The sequence below is a fragment of the Pipra filicauda genome, unplaced genomic scaffold (genome assembly GCF_003945595.2).
Source record: "Pipra filicauda isolate LSUMZ 115617 unplaced genomic scaffold, ASM394559v2 scaffold64_size3178608_pilon, whole genome shotgun sequence".
In the NCBI taxonomy this organism is placed as follows: Eukaryota; Metazoa; Chordata; class Aves; order Passeriformes; family Pipridae; genus Pipra; species Pipra filicauda.
In genome coordinates this window covers 2,381,725-2,393,799 of record NW_024104809.1, presented here as the reverse complement: position 1 = coordinate 2,393,799, position 12,075 = coordinate 2,381,725, and the positions used below count along the sequence as shown (strand labels likewise).

Genomic DNA, 12,075 nt, shown 5'->3' with positions numbered 1-12,075 from the left:
GCTGTCTCAGCTTGGATTGATTTACCCACTGTGGGGCACCCTTAGGAGGATAATCAAATTATGGGTTGAGGTTTAACAAAGATAGGAACGGGACAAAAGGTAAAGCACAACAAGCATCTTGCCTTTGAAAATGTTGGCAGATCAGTGGGGAGGCAGCATGGGGTGAGAGGAGACAGAGGCTGCTTCTTGTTCTTATAGCAAAAATACAAAATTTAGGATGCCATTACAATAAAATTTTACTGTTTTCATTTACAACACTGGCCACGTGCTGGGCTAGTGATAATTAGCACTTTATTATTTTCATCTGCACACATAGCTTTACAATTACCATTTCTGGGAAATGCAGTCTTAGCTTTCAGCCACTGAATTTTACACAAAAGAGGAATACTTAGCCCTCCTAAATTTAGCATCCAGAATATGGTAACATTTTAAAAGAAAATATCTTCAATTATTAAGTTGTCAGAGCAGGTAGGACAGGTGCTTCCCCTACTATTGTATACTAATCAAACTGACTGCTTCAAATATACAGTAAAAAAGACCAGTTGTATAAGACAGTGTTGCAGAGCTTTTACTTACTGATGTCAGGGACACAATGTAAGTCCCCAGGGACAGCTATGACTTGCTTAAATACTATGCTGGCAAGAGTAGCCTGCAAAGACAGGCTAGCCATGGTGAAAAGTGATTTACGTGAGGACTCTGTAAGAGGACTCTATCTATGCTCAATGACACATAATGCAGAAGCCCTTCTGATCTGCTGCCCATGCTGCATCATAGGGACAGCTCATGTTGTATGCTGTCGTTTGTCTGGCACATGCAGTTTTCCCACTTCCCAAGACATAGCATCTACTTTGCAATCTGCACCAACACTTTCATAAACACTGTAGTGCTTCAGTGCTTTCAGCAGAAACACAGATGATGAAGGAAATGAAAAATAACACACAGATGGTCACGCAAAATACTATGACAATAAGCAACAGTCGTGGTCAGAATGGCCTTCAACTCTCTTGTATGTTCTTCCAACTCCTCAGCACACCAGGACCACATGAAATTTCACAAGCCTTAGGTATGTCAACAAAGAGGCAAAAAGTTCTCCAATCACACCAGTAATTCACATGCTAAATTAACATTACAAGCATCATTTTTTCCCTTCCATTTCCATCTCATAAATGAGACTGCACAGCCTACACTGCAGATCCGTGGTGGCACACGTTGATCCAAACACCAGATGCTGCAGCACCACCTTGCCTTTCATGAGCACCTACCACTTCCCACCCTGTCTGGGGCTCAATGTGCCCTTGTTGAGCTGCACCACAGTTTTATGTCCAGGTTATCATCCCACCTGCCTTTAGCTGAGTAAGGGCACGGATATGGCTGAATGGCTGAACAGTCACTGGAGCCTGCACAGAGGCTCCTCGCAGAGGATGCAAGACAGGGACAGGGAGGAGGGTGAGACAGCAGCAGCCAGAGGTAAAAATAATTTTTGGCTACCATGGAATCAACAGAAGCTGGCAGGAAAGGAAGCTGATGGCTTGAGTACCTGAACAAAACAAAACAAAAACCCCAAAAAACCCAGTAGGGCATGCTGGTGCTTTCAAAAAGAAAACTTCAAAAACCAGTGGTAACTATTTGCACCCTGTAGCTGCACCAAGAACAGTGACTTTAAATATCGGTTTCTAACCCTCTTTAAAGTTTCTCGTCCAACTGATACAACAGAACACTCCACATCTCCACACCAGTACTTCCTTCTCCCAGTGTAGGTGACATTGATTTCTAACATTCATTTTCTAATCTACTTGCAAAATTACAATGGGGACTGTTTGGAGTTTTCCCATTTTGAATAACTTGGCTTCATTCCAGCATCATAAAATTTATTACACAATCTGTTCTAAGAAGCAATTCATTCCTAGTTTTGCCCTGTAAAACAAAGATATTTGCCCTTAGAGGTATTTTCATACTTCTGACCCTCTAGGAATAAAATCAACAAAATAATGTACTACTGAATAATAAAATGATTAATTAGGAAGATGACAGTAAATTTAAACTTTAAGTGTCAAAATTATCACAAAAAAGTATAGCAAGAGCATGTAGGTAGTCAGCAGTCCGTAAAGCTTTAGTAAAAACTATCTGTGAGCTTTAAACCTGCCCATCAGCTTTGCTGTACCTTCTTGGTAGCAAGAAGAAAATGATGCCTCGTGTAACAGAACTGGAGAACTTGAAAACAGTTCTTTAAAAACTAAGAGATAATGGAATGCAAATGCTTTATTTGATGTTTTCAAATATACCTGAGAAAAAGATAAAAACTGGTCACCACTGGGGCTTCGCACATAAGTGTTCACAAGCATTAAATTTAATGCATCACTCTTTCTATCCTTGTGATAATGAGATGTATTTTGATACCTGCACACAATTCCATAAAAATAGAATTTAATAGATAACGTGGTTCAGGGCTTCTTGTTTTACCACAAAACTCACAGATTTGTAAAAGAAAAATTAGGCACCGATAGCTTCTTTCCACCAACTGAACTATGTTTTTCCCCACATCTTAACCATTTTGGAGCAAAGTTAAAAAGAACAGATATGGGCTTTAACTGGCTACAGTCCTGCTAAAGGTACAGCAGCTACCAGCTACGAAAACCTTTGGGGACTTGCTGGCAAACATACATGCACAACATACTCCATACACATGCTAGATATGCAGAAACTATCCTTTCCCAGTCAAAAGCTCTCCAAACTCTTAGAAGTAGCAAAGCAAAATTGCACCATTGTAATTCAACTTCCATTTCCATTGTTTTCCTAACTCATCTTTCCACTCAAGATATTGAGGTTCTTTCACATGCCTCATTTCTGTGGGGCTTCTCTACACACTTACCAAAAAAAATTTATATCCAAGTAGCTATACTTGTAGGCAAGACGCTTGTCTTGACAAGTCTAATTAATATAACACTTCATACATCCTGTTTTTACACTTCTGGCCTTATATTGGGGTGAAACTAAAGAGAACTGTGGCACAAATGCTAAAACAGTTCAGTGTTAACCCTCAACGTCCAAAGCTGCAACTGGGCACCAAAGCAGCTACTACGTCTACTCCAAGAAACTGCAATTAAGAGACATGAAAAGATTTCCACTTCACGGTTAAGCAACATGTGAGGTATTAGGATTGTTCTATCTAAGTCTAGGAAAACCACAAATGGACCACGGAATAGGAATAGAAAATGGTACTTACATGTGAAAAATAATTAAACTTTTGCAAATCTGGAATAATTTTACAAATATTTCTTTACAAACTTTGTTTAAACACCAGGCCAAGATAAACAGTAATATGACTGACAGCATTACTCTGGGAAGCTTTCACACCATCATCTTTTTTAGAAACCATGACAAGAGTTATCTGCTCACAGCCATTTTCAGAAGCATACCAAGTTTTCAAGTTCCTTTTTCCACCATTAATAATATTCCTCAAGGATGTATCAAATTATTACCTCTGACAGCACATCAAGTAAAGAACCAAGAAAATCAACATATTCTTTAAATAAATGGTTCTATCAGAAGAACCATTGTGAGGGAAAAAATTTAAAAAGAGAATCCATGGGGCCTCACGCACAATACATCAAATTTCAGCAAGACTGACAATCCAAAGATTAGCAGCTGGCAAGGATTGTCATTCTGATGGATACTATTCCAACCCTGGATGACAAAACCTCTTCCTTGAGCTGAAAGTAAATTTAGAAAGAACTTCAAAAATCTAGGAGGAGAGTTTAGAGGTGGGATTAACAAGGGAAATTATAAAGTGAAGACGGAAGTGTTTAATAAAGCATACAGATGACCTGACTATTGATTCTATTTTCATTTTTCAGTATATAAATGATGCATGATCTCTGGAACATGGGTAATAAGGCAGTGTCCTGTGATTTTGCTGGAGTTGAATTGAGTTTTCACATCATAAAGAATGCAGGAACGTTAAAATGTAATATACTTACTTAAAACTTTTACTGAACAATGAAAAATGTTAACAAAACCAACAGAACAGAACAAAAAAAATTTTTAAAATAGCTTTTTTCTTTAATACTACAGTTAACAAAACTGCTGTAATATAGTCTTGCCAATGAAAGACAAACTCCGGTGTAAAAAAAGCACTAGAGAAATATTTCCTTAAAAAAAACCAAAAAACCAAACAAAGCCCAACCATTCCCCCCCAAAAAAAACCTGGGGGAAAAAAAACACAACCAAAAAAACCCCCCAAACCTACACAATAAAAAACCTCCAGACTCTCTCTCTTAAAAAGAAAAAAGTGCCAAATTTGAACTTCTCTGATCCTAATTTATAAGTTATTTTACAGAAAGATGGGATTCACAATAGTGACCAGAAGGGCCCTTTTAAGTATGATTTCTTGTGTACCACAACTACTTACAGTTGGCTAGTCACTATTCTAACCAAAGGGAATTTAGGACGTTGCATTAAATTTCTTTCTGGGAAGTTTTCAGACTCGAGTGGTGGTACCTTAAGAGAGAGAATTTTTAACTATTTCTAAAGCTAGCATGCTTTAAACACTCGTGTGGGAAAACAAATAAACAAAATACAAAAACAACCCGCCACCACTACACCATCTGTTTCTCAGAAATTCTTAAAAATGCACCTACTAGCACTGCCAAGGATGACACCACTAAGTTCATAAACTTGATTCAGCTTACACAACAACACTCACTAACGCCGTAGCTGTGTACGCTATCGTAACAAGGGTGCAGAACTGGAACTTTCCTAACTGTGATACCATTCAGAAACAAGATGCATGGAACTCCTATTACTAGGACAGGATTTCGTATTTTCAGTTAGATACTAAGAACAGAGGTTGTTAGGATCAGCAGTCAGGTAACTGTAAGAAAATAATGACTACCTGAGTCACAATGCAAAACACCAATTCTACAGAGACCAGTGAACAGGCCAAAATGTCCTTTCCACGTTAACACACATTAAAAAGCAGGCATCTGACATATACAATATCCAGCCCCCATCTACACATATTCTGCTTCCAGGAATCCTTTTCTTCAAGAGAATTTACCTTTTTTAAACAATTGCCAAGAGCTGCTAGGAATCCTTGCACTTCTGGTGGTTCATGCACTTATGTTTTATGTTGCTACTGCAAACATATTTCAATTGTTTTATAGCTAAGGAGGTGAACCCAAATCACAGCCTCACTGGAAACGTGCAGCAAAATATTTAGAAGTATGAGTTATCATTTTTTGCAAAGATAAACACTGATGAGTTTGATTTTCAGGATGCAACTCATCTCACAAAGTCAAAGAGATAACTAATCACTGAGCTTCAGTACCCATCAGCTGTTTGCTGGTCTAAACCTTAAAGACTAGCTCTCGGTATCTGCAGAGAAAAAAAGAATGCAACCCACACAACTACAAGCAGAGATTTTGTAAGAAATGCCAACAGGAAGCATCCAAATGTCATAAGCAGTACCAAGTGACTGTGTTGCAATGCCAAGGTCCAACTGATTGAAATAACTGAGACAGCTAAACAGATATGAACTATCTGCTTTAATTTAATTTTTGAAGACTTTAGCAACATAAAGAAATGTTATCCTTTTACACCTTCACCAAGGGAAACTAAGTGGTCATGCATGGAAACAGCAGAAATAACATATCCAAAAAGAAACAGCACAGGTTAAATGTTTCTTACTCATCCAAGGGCTGGGGTTTGTTTTCTTTTTCAAGCACTAGACAAAGAATTCATCAAACAGAAACCATTTTCAAAATCAATGTGTTATTTCAATGTGTTATTCTGTGGTCCAAATGTCAAATCACTATTACATTTTCAAGTATAATTTTTAACTCAAATAACATAAAAAGCGTTCAATGATCAAGCAACAAGCTCAAATACAATATGAATAGCACAGCTCAAACTGTTTGCCTCCAATAATGGAAGGCAAAGGATGGAGCTTAGCAAAATCTGGTATTTCACAGTCTTGCTCCATTAATGAACAGGCTTCACAGACAACAACCCACCACTGGGTATAAAAAAGCCAGCACTGACAATTTTATAGATCTTATTTTAATGCAAGTTACTACTTGGCCTTTGACATTAACATTACTACTGCTCTCCCTCCCCGCCTTCCCTAATTGCAGTTTATTAAGAAATCCACACTCCATGCTTGGTCAATGGTTTGAACTATACCACTATTTTAAATAAAAGGACCACAGATGTTCCACAATATTTGATTTAAAGAAATTAATCTAAAAGCAACTTGATCAGAAAATGCATGAGGAGAAGGAAATCCTTTGACTACAAAACAAATTCCAGGTAAAAAAAAATACTAAGTACTTTCCCCAAAGCACAGAGTGCAGATACAAAAGTGGGGGTGACATGGAACAGCTTATTTAAAAGCCTTTTAAAATATGGATAAAATAACAATGTAGGAACATTTCACAATATGCTGAGCAGCAATTCCAACAAGGATTGCATTTGAACTGATGACTATCTGAGCTATGAAAGCTGATGCATTCAAGGCAGTGCTTAACTAGCTGATGATTGAAACTACACAGAACAGCAGTGATCACATTAAAAACCTAATGCATCATTTCCCAGAGTACAAAGCAGGTGGCAGAACTGCAGAAAATGGAGACAGATTATTTTTCTCTTATATGAATAACGTAAGAAAACACTCCTGCAAATTTTGAAAGCTGGACATCTCCACTCAGTAGTAGGTAAATAGTTTTCCTAAAGACCACACCAACATGCTAGAAGGTCGCTGGCTTGAGATGCACACAGCAACAGCATGTAAGCTTCTAAAAGAACAGTTACATTACCTTTTTAACAGTAGCTCAGATGCTATATTTTTACATATATATGTGTGTGTGTGTATACATACGTGTGTGTGCATATATATAAACAGATATATATATAAAACCAATATACATTGTAATACTTAAATCCAAAATCAGTACATTCTGGGACCAAGTCCGAGAACTCTAAGAGTATTTACACAAAACAGTGATTCCTGTTTGCTTTACAGGAGCAGACTAGGCTCGCACAGCCTCAACAGACTCCTAAAGATAAGCTGAGCTGAACAACACCAGTCCTGCAAGGCAACCACCCAGAAAGGATGTCTCTGCAGAACACATGTATGTACCTTCTGTCCACCAGACTCACTTAACCACTTCAAATAAGGCTCATTAAATGGAGGAGGAAAAATAACTTTTCAGAGATTCTTGTTCACCCTTTTTAGGTCTATACTTCTCATATACAGCTCACTTCCCCCCAGGACCAGCATTCCTCCACATAATTCTCTGGAGCACTGTTCGTCCTCCTCAAGGCGCAATGCCGGGAAGTGAAAAAGAGTATGATAAAACCTGAATAAGCCTGGCAGAATTTTAAGCCCTGGTCTTGAAAAATTCTTCCATACCTCTCAACACAAGGATGAAAGGGATTTGCATCAGCACTCCTGTCTACATGGCACGAATGCCTGAATCCTCAAGTCTCTACTCCCACAACTGCATCTTCAAAACACTCTGCATTCTTAAGTAAAACTGTCCCATTAGCAAAGCCAAGTAGCTCATTAGAGCACTGCCCTCCTCATTATAAGACACTTATTCTGATGTTAATTTGAAGTATAATAAATCTCTCATCCAAAATCTGGGGGTCTTTTAAATCAAAATAATTCCTTGTGGGTTTGGCTGTGACTCCCTTCCCCCCAGATGAGCTCAGCCAAGGAAAACAGATACAAGGGGCAATGAGACACCACCCAATCTAATTTAGCAAGAATACAAAACAGCACTTGTATGAAGGGTAACCCACGACAATTGCTCATATGGCAGTTGGTTTTGTGGTTGTGCCTTATATTCACACACCAGGACCTCTCTGCAGCAGAAAAAAAACCCTGCAATGGGCCACCCTGGCAGCTGGAACCTTGTCAGTCCCCTGTTCTAGAAAAAAGTCATCTCTTCCAGGACATCAAGGGGAAGCTACAGTCTCTCCCTCCCTCTTGCCCAGGTGATGGATATGAAGCTAGAAGCATCTTCTCTTTGCTTCCTTCTCCCCAAATTAAGGCTGACTGATCAGCACATACCAAATTCTGGACTGGCCCCAGTCAAAGCCACCACTGTCTGCTGCCTTGCCAGATGTGTAGAGGTGAGACCAGGAGCACTTCCGAGAGAAGGGGAGTGCACACAGAAGTGAAAAGGAATGGGGAACACACAAAGGATCCACAAATACTGAAGCTCAATCACAAAATGTGAGGACATGGAAAACCATTTTGTTAGGTTCAATGGGCATAGAGTCATTAGCTCTTTCACCTGGATTTTCAGATCATGGTAACTCAGCGGTATACATTCAAAAATTCTTTTTCTTTTCTACACTGAAGCAAACTTTACACTACAGAGGTGAATCACTTTCTTGCACTTACTTCAACGTGGTTTCAGGATATAACAACATCCTGATGAGCTGCTATTTGTTTAGAATAAAGTACAGGTATCACATTCAAAAACAAGCATCCTGCATTAATTTCTTTAAATAAAAGGTTACAAACAAATCTGCTTCAAGTCACTTGGGAATCAACTTCAGGATCAAAGGTTACTTTTAACTTTAGGCTTTTTTTCCCAATTTTATATGTACATCGGTATCCACTAAGAATCCCAACAGATGGCTACCAAACTACGTGTGATAACAAAGTTATTGCTCCACAGACCCTACAAGCTTCGTACCTTCAGAATAACTGAGCCATTATTCAATTTTACTTTGATGAAAGCTACGGAACCATTTCTCATGTAGCTGTGTTTTTCTAAATTAAAAAAAAAGAGGTTAAACTTAGCTAATGAACAGGCCATACTAAATTTATGTCAATAGCTAAACATCTGCTAAGAGCACTGTTTCTTAAAACGCAATCCACAAAGAGCAGGAAGCTTACATGGTGCTGGCTTGCTTTCATTCACACCTGCTTAATTACATGAAAAACAAATAAAACACTTTAAGTATTTTTCAAATATCAATTTCCTTGCGAGCAGGAGTTAGTCACTACAGAACTGTTTCAAAAATCCGAAGAGCTGACCTGCGCAGCCATCGGCTGGACATTCCCCAGTGCATGAGACTATGAAATGCAGCACGAGGTTCTTCTGAAGGTGTCTGAGCTAATACAAAATGATCATAATTTTCCAAGACAGTGAGACACTCAAGTTCAAACCTTTTACCAAGGAATGCTGAATTACATACACTGAATGATTTAAAATATGACAAACTGAAAAAAATCTCACTCAAATCCTACAAGATAATACATTGGGCTATTAAGTGAAAAACATATTCACCACAACAATACCTGCCCTTTTTCATTTCTCAGTTTGCTGTTCTCTGGAAGGAGAGGAGGAGAACATTTGACCCAATACTAAAAACAAGCTTCACATTGACCAAAACCATATTGTTATTTTTAAATCAGTTCATATTAGGGAGGTGCTCTACAGAAAAGCACATGAGAAATGAAAACACTCTATCTTCAGAAAAATATTTAAGTACCATGTAGTATGTGAGGCTTAGAGCTTCTGAACAGCAGAAAAGAAAATGCATAGTTGCTTATTAACAGAGGATTAACATTATGTTAGAGTCTCTCTAACATAATGAATGAGGCTAGGTTCCTACATAGTATCACTCACTGTACTTTCATAAAAGAGCTTAAAAGCAACTTTAATTGTGGAAATTCCTAAGTCTCAGTTACTTCCATTGTCAATCAACATATTCTCTTAGAAGCCTGTGCATGTATTTAATACACTAATTGAGTAACAGCTTTGTGCAGACCCTTCACGAGCAAGACAGCAGTTTCCTTTCTGTATGGGAGTTTTATCCAAATTAGAACTATGTCAGCATTTAATGATACAGGAGATGGGCTCCCCAGCCTTCTCTGGAATAAGATAAATGAAAATATTTTGGCTAGGAAACAGTCCCTCGCAAGCAGAACTTTTCTAAGAAGCTCCAGCAGTTTCTCATACTGAAGCATTGTATTTGACAACATCAGAGACCCCAGCCTCAAAAAAAGCTCTGATTTTTGTTACCAAATCAAATGAAGCTTGTCAATAAAGAGATTCCCCTCCTGCTCAAAAGCAAGACTTCTGTGCAAACTTTAGGCAGTAACTACAGGGACACTGTAAACTGAAATTCCAGGTAGGAGCTCTTTAGTGGTTTCTCAAAGTACAGAAAGATAAAGTGACATACACTTTAAAGCCTGCTCTCCACGCAGTGCCACCTCTTGCTACATGGTCCCATCCCCTTTAAGACACCTCTGACCACTCACTGAGCCAGTTTCACTCAATCATCTGGAGGAAAATTATGACCCTTCCCCACCCCCACAGTTATTTCAGTTTTCTCCTAGAATAACAAAGTCAGCCTGCTCACCAAAAGGTCAGACAAGTGTCACGTCAGCACAAGTATCTGGAGCGTGATGCTCCTACAGCACAAACTAACACCTTGCTGTTGCCTGACTCTCAGCAGCAACCTTCAAAAGACTGAATGTTAAAATTGCACAATTTCCTCTCAAAAGCAAATGGGTCTTCTTCTCCTCTAAAACAAAACAAAATCAGGTTTGCCAAATGCTTATTAGCATTAGCTTCCTATGTGTATAGAAACATACTTAAAATTAAATGCAATTAGCTGGAAATACAAGGAAAAGGTAAGTCCACATGACTAGCTTGCTCTACGGACAAATCTCTGATTTTTCTCAATTAAAAATAGTTTTAATTAATTAATGTTATATATTTAATTAAAATGTAAAAACAGAAGAGATCATATATTTCTTGCTCCCTTTGTGCATTTAAATACAGCATTTGTGGCACTTAATCATATTTCCATCTCTGAGATGTACAGAAAGAGAAAGTTATGTGAAAACAGATACCAGTTTCTGAAACGATGCAAGACCAGTGCAAAGAAGCAAGAGGAATTGAAAATCATAAAATTTATCTTCTCAATCCCTGTACTCACAGAGGCGAAAGTCTCATGATGCTGTCAAAACACTCACTTCCCACCACTTTCTCCCAAGCATATGACCCAAGTGACAGTTCCTGTGGCATCCTCTGATCTTCTGCCATGAAGTGACCAAACTGTGCCCCGTAATCTTCAAAGTGCTAAAGCCTGATCTCGCTGATTTCTCTAAACAACAACAAAAAGTCCTACTCTGCCCTGTCATTCTCACCTCTATACGCGCTTCTACACACTCTTGGGCACGTGTAAGCTCATTTTCACAGCAAGCAGAATCTCCCCTTTATCCACCTCCTCGCTCGCACCAACCACTTCACACGGAGTCTGAAGGAGGACAAACCCCGGCGTCTCGGGCAGCTGCCCGGACACGGGATGTTGTCCGGGAGGGCAAACTCCACGGCACCCTCCGCCCCCGGCGTGCCCCTGTGCCCCCTGTGCCTCCACAGCACCGGCTCCCTCTCGAGTCCCCCCGGTCGTACCTCGCCGGGGCGAAGCTCTCCCGCCGCCACCTCCCCCTGGGGAGCAAAAAAGAGTTTGGGTTTTTTTGTGGTTTGTTTTTTTTTTCTTTTTTTTCAAAAACGCGGCTCCTCTCTCGCCCTTTGTTGCCTCGGGAGGGGCAGGTTCGGGGAGTGGGGCCACACGCCGGGGGGGGAGACCAGCGACGGGGGCTGCCCCTCGCAGCAGCAGAGCCCCGGAGGGTTGGTCTGGCGAGCCCCCGGGCAGCGGGGCTCGCCCGCCCGCTCTGCACCCACCTTTCTGCGCCCCGGTGCCTCGCAGCAGCAGCAGCAGGAGGAGGAGGAGGAGGCTGGGGCGGAGCAGCGAGGCCGCCCGGCGGGTCCCCGCGGGGAGCGGCCGCCCCGTGCTCACCATGCCCCGCGGCGTGGGCAGCGCGGCCGGCGCTCCGAGGGCATCGCGGGCTGCGGGGCGGCCGCGCCGGGCCGCGTCTCTGCCCTGCCCTGCCCTGCGCGCCCGCCAGCCCGCGGCCGCCCAACCGCTTCCGGGGGCGCGGCGGGGCCGCCCCGCTTCCTGCCGCCCCCCCGCCGCCCCGCACGGCCGGCCCCGGGCGCCGCGGGAGCCCCGGGGACCGGCGGCGCCTCCGCCCGCGGCCCCGCCGAG

General features: G+C 41.0%; 1 protein-coding gene across 2 annotated transcripts in view; it reads right to left on the bottom strand.

The window, feature by feature from the left end:
• DCBLD2 (discoidin, CUB and LCCL domain containing 2) overlaps positions 1-11,892 on the bottom strand; it is a 40,225-nt gene extending 28,333 nt beyond the window's left edge. The window contains exon 1 of one of the 2 annotated variants that reach the window (XM_039388440.1): positions 11,712-11,892. In XM_039388440.1, coding sequence (XP_039244374.1) covers positions 11,712-11,829 — 118 coding nt within the window. In that variant the 5' untranslated portion in view covers positions 11,830-11,892. The remainder of the gene's footprint in view (positions 1-11,711) is intronic. The other variant, XM_027727623.2, reaches the window with a different exon arrangement.
• Between the last annotated feature and the right edge of the window lie 183 nt (positions 11,893-12,075).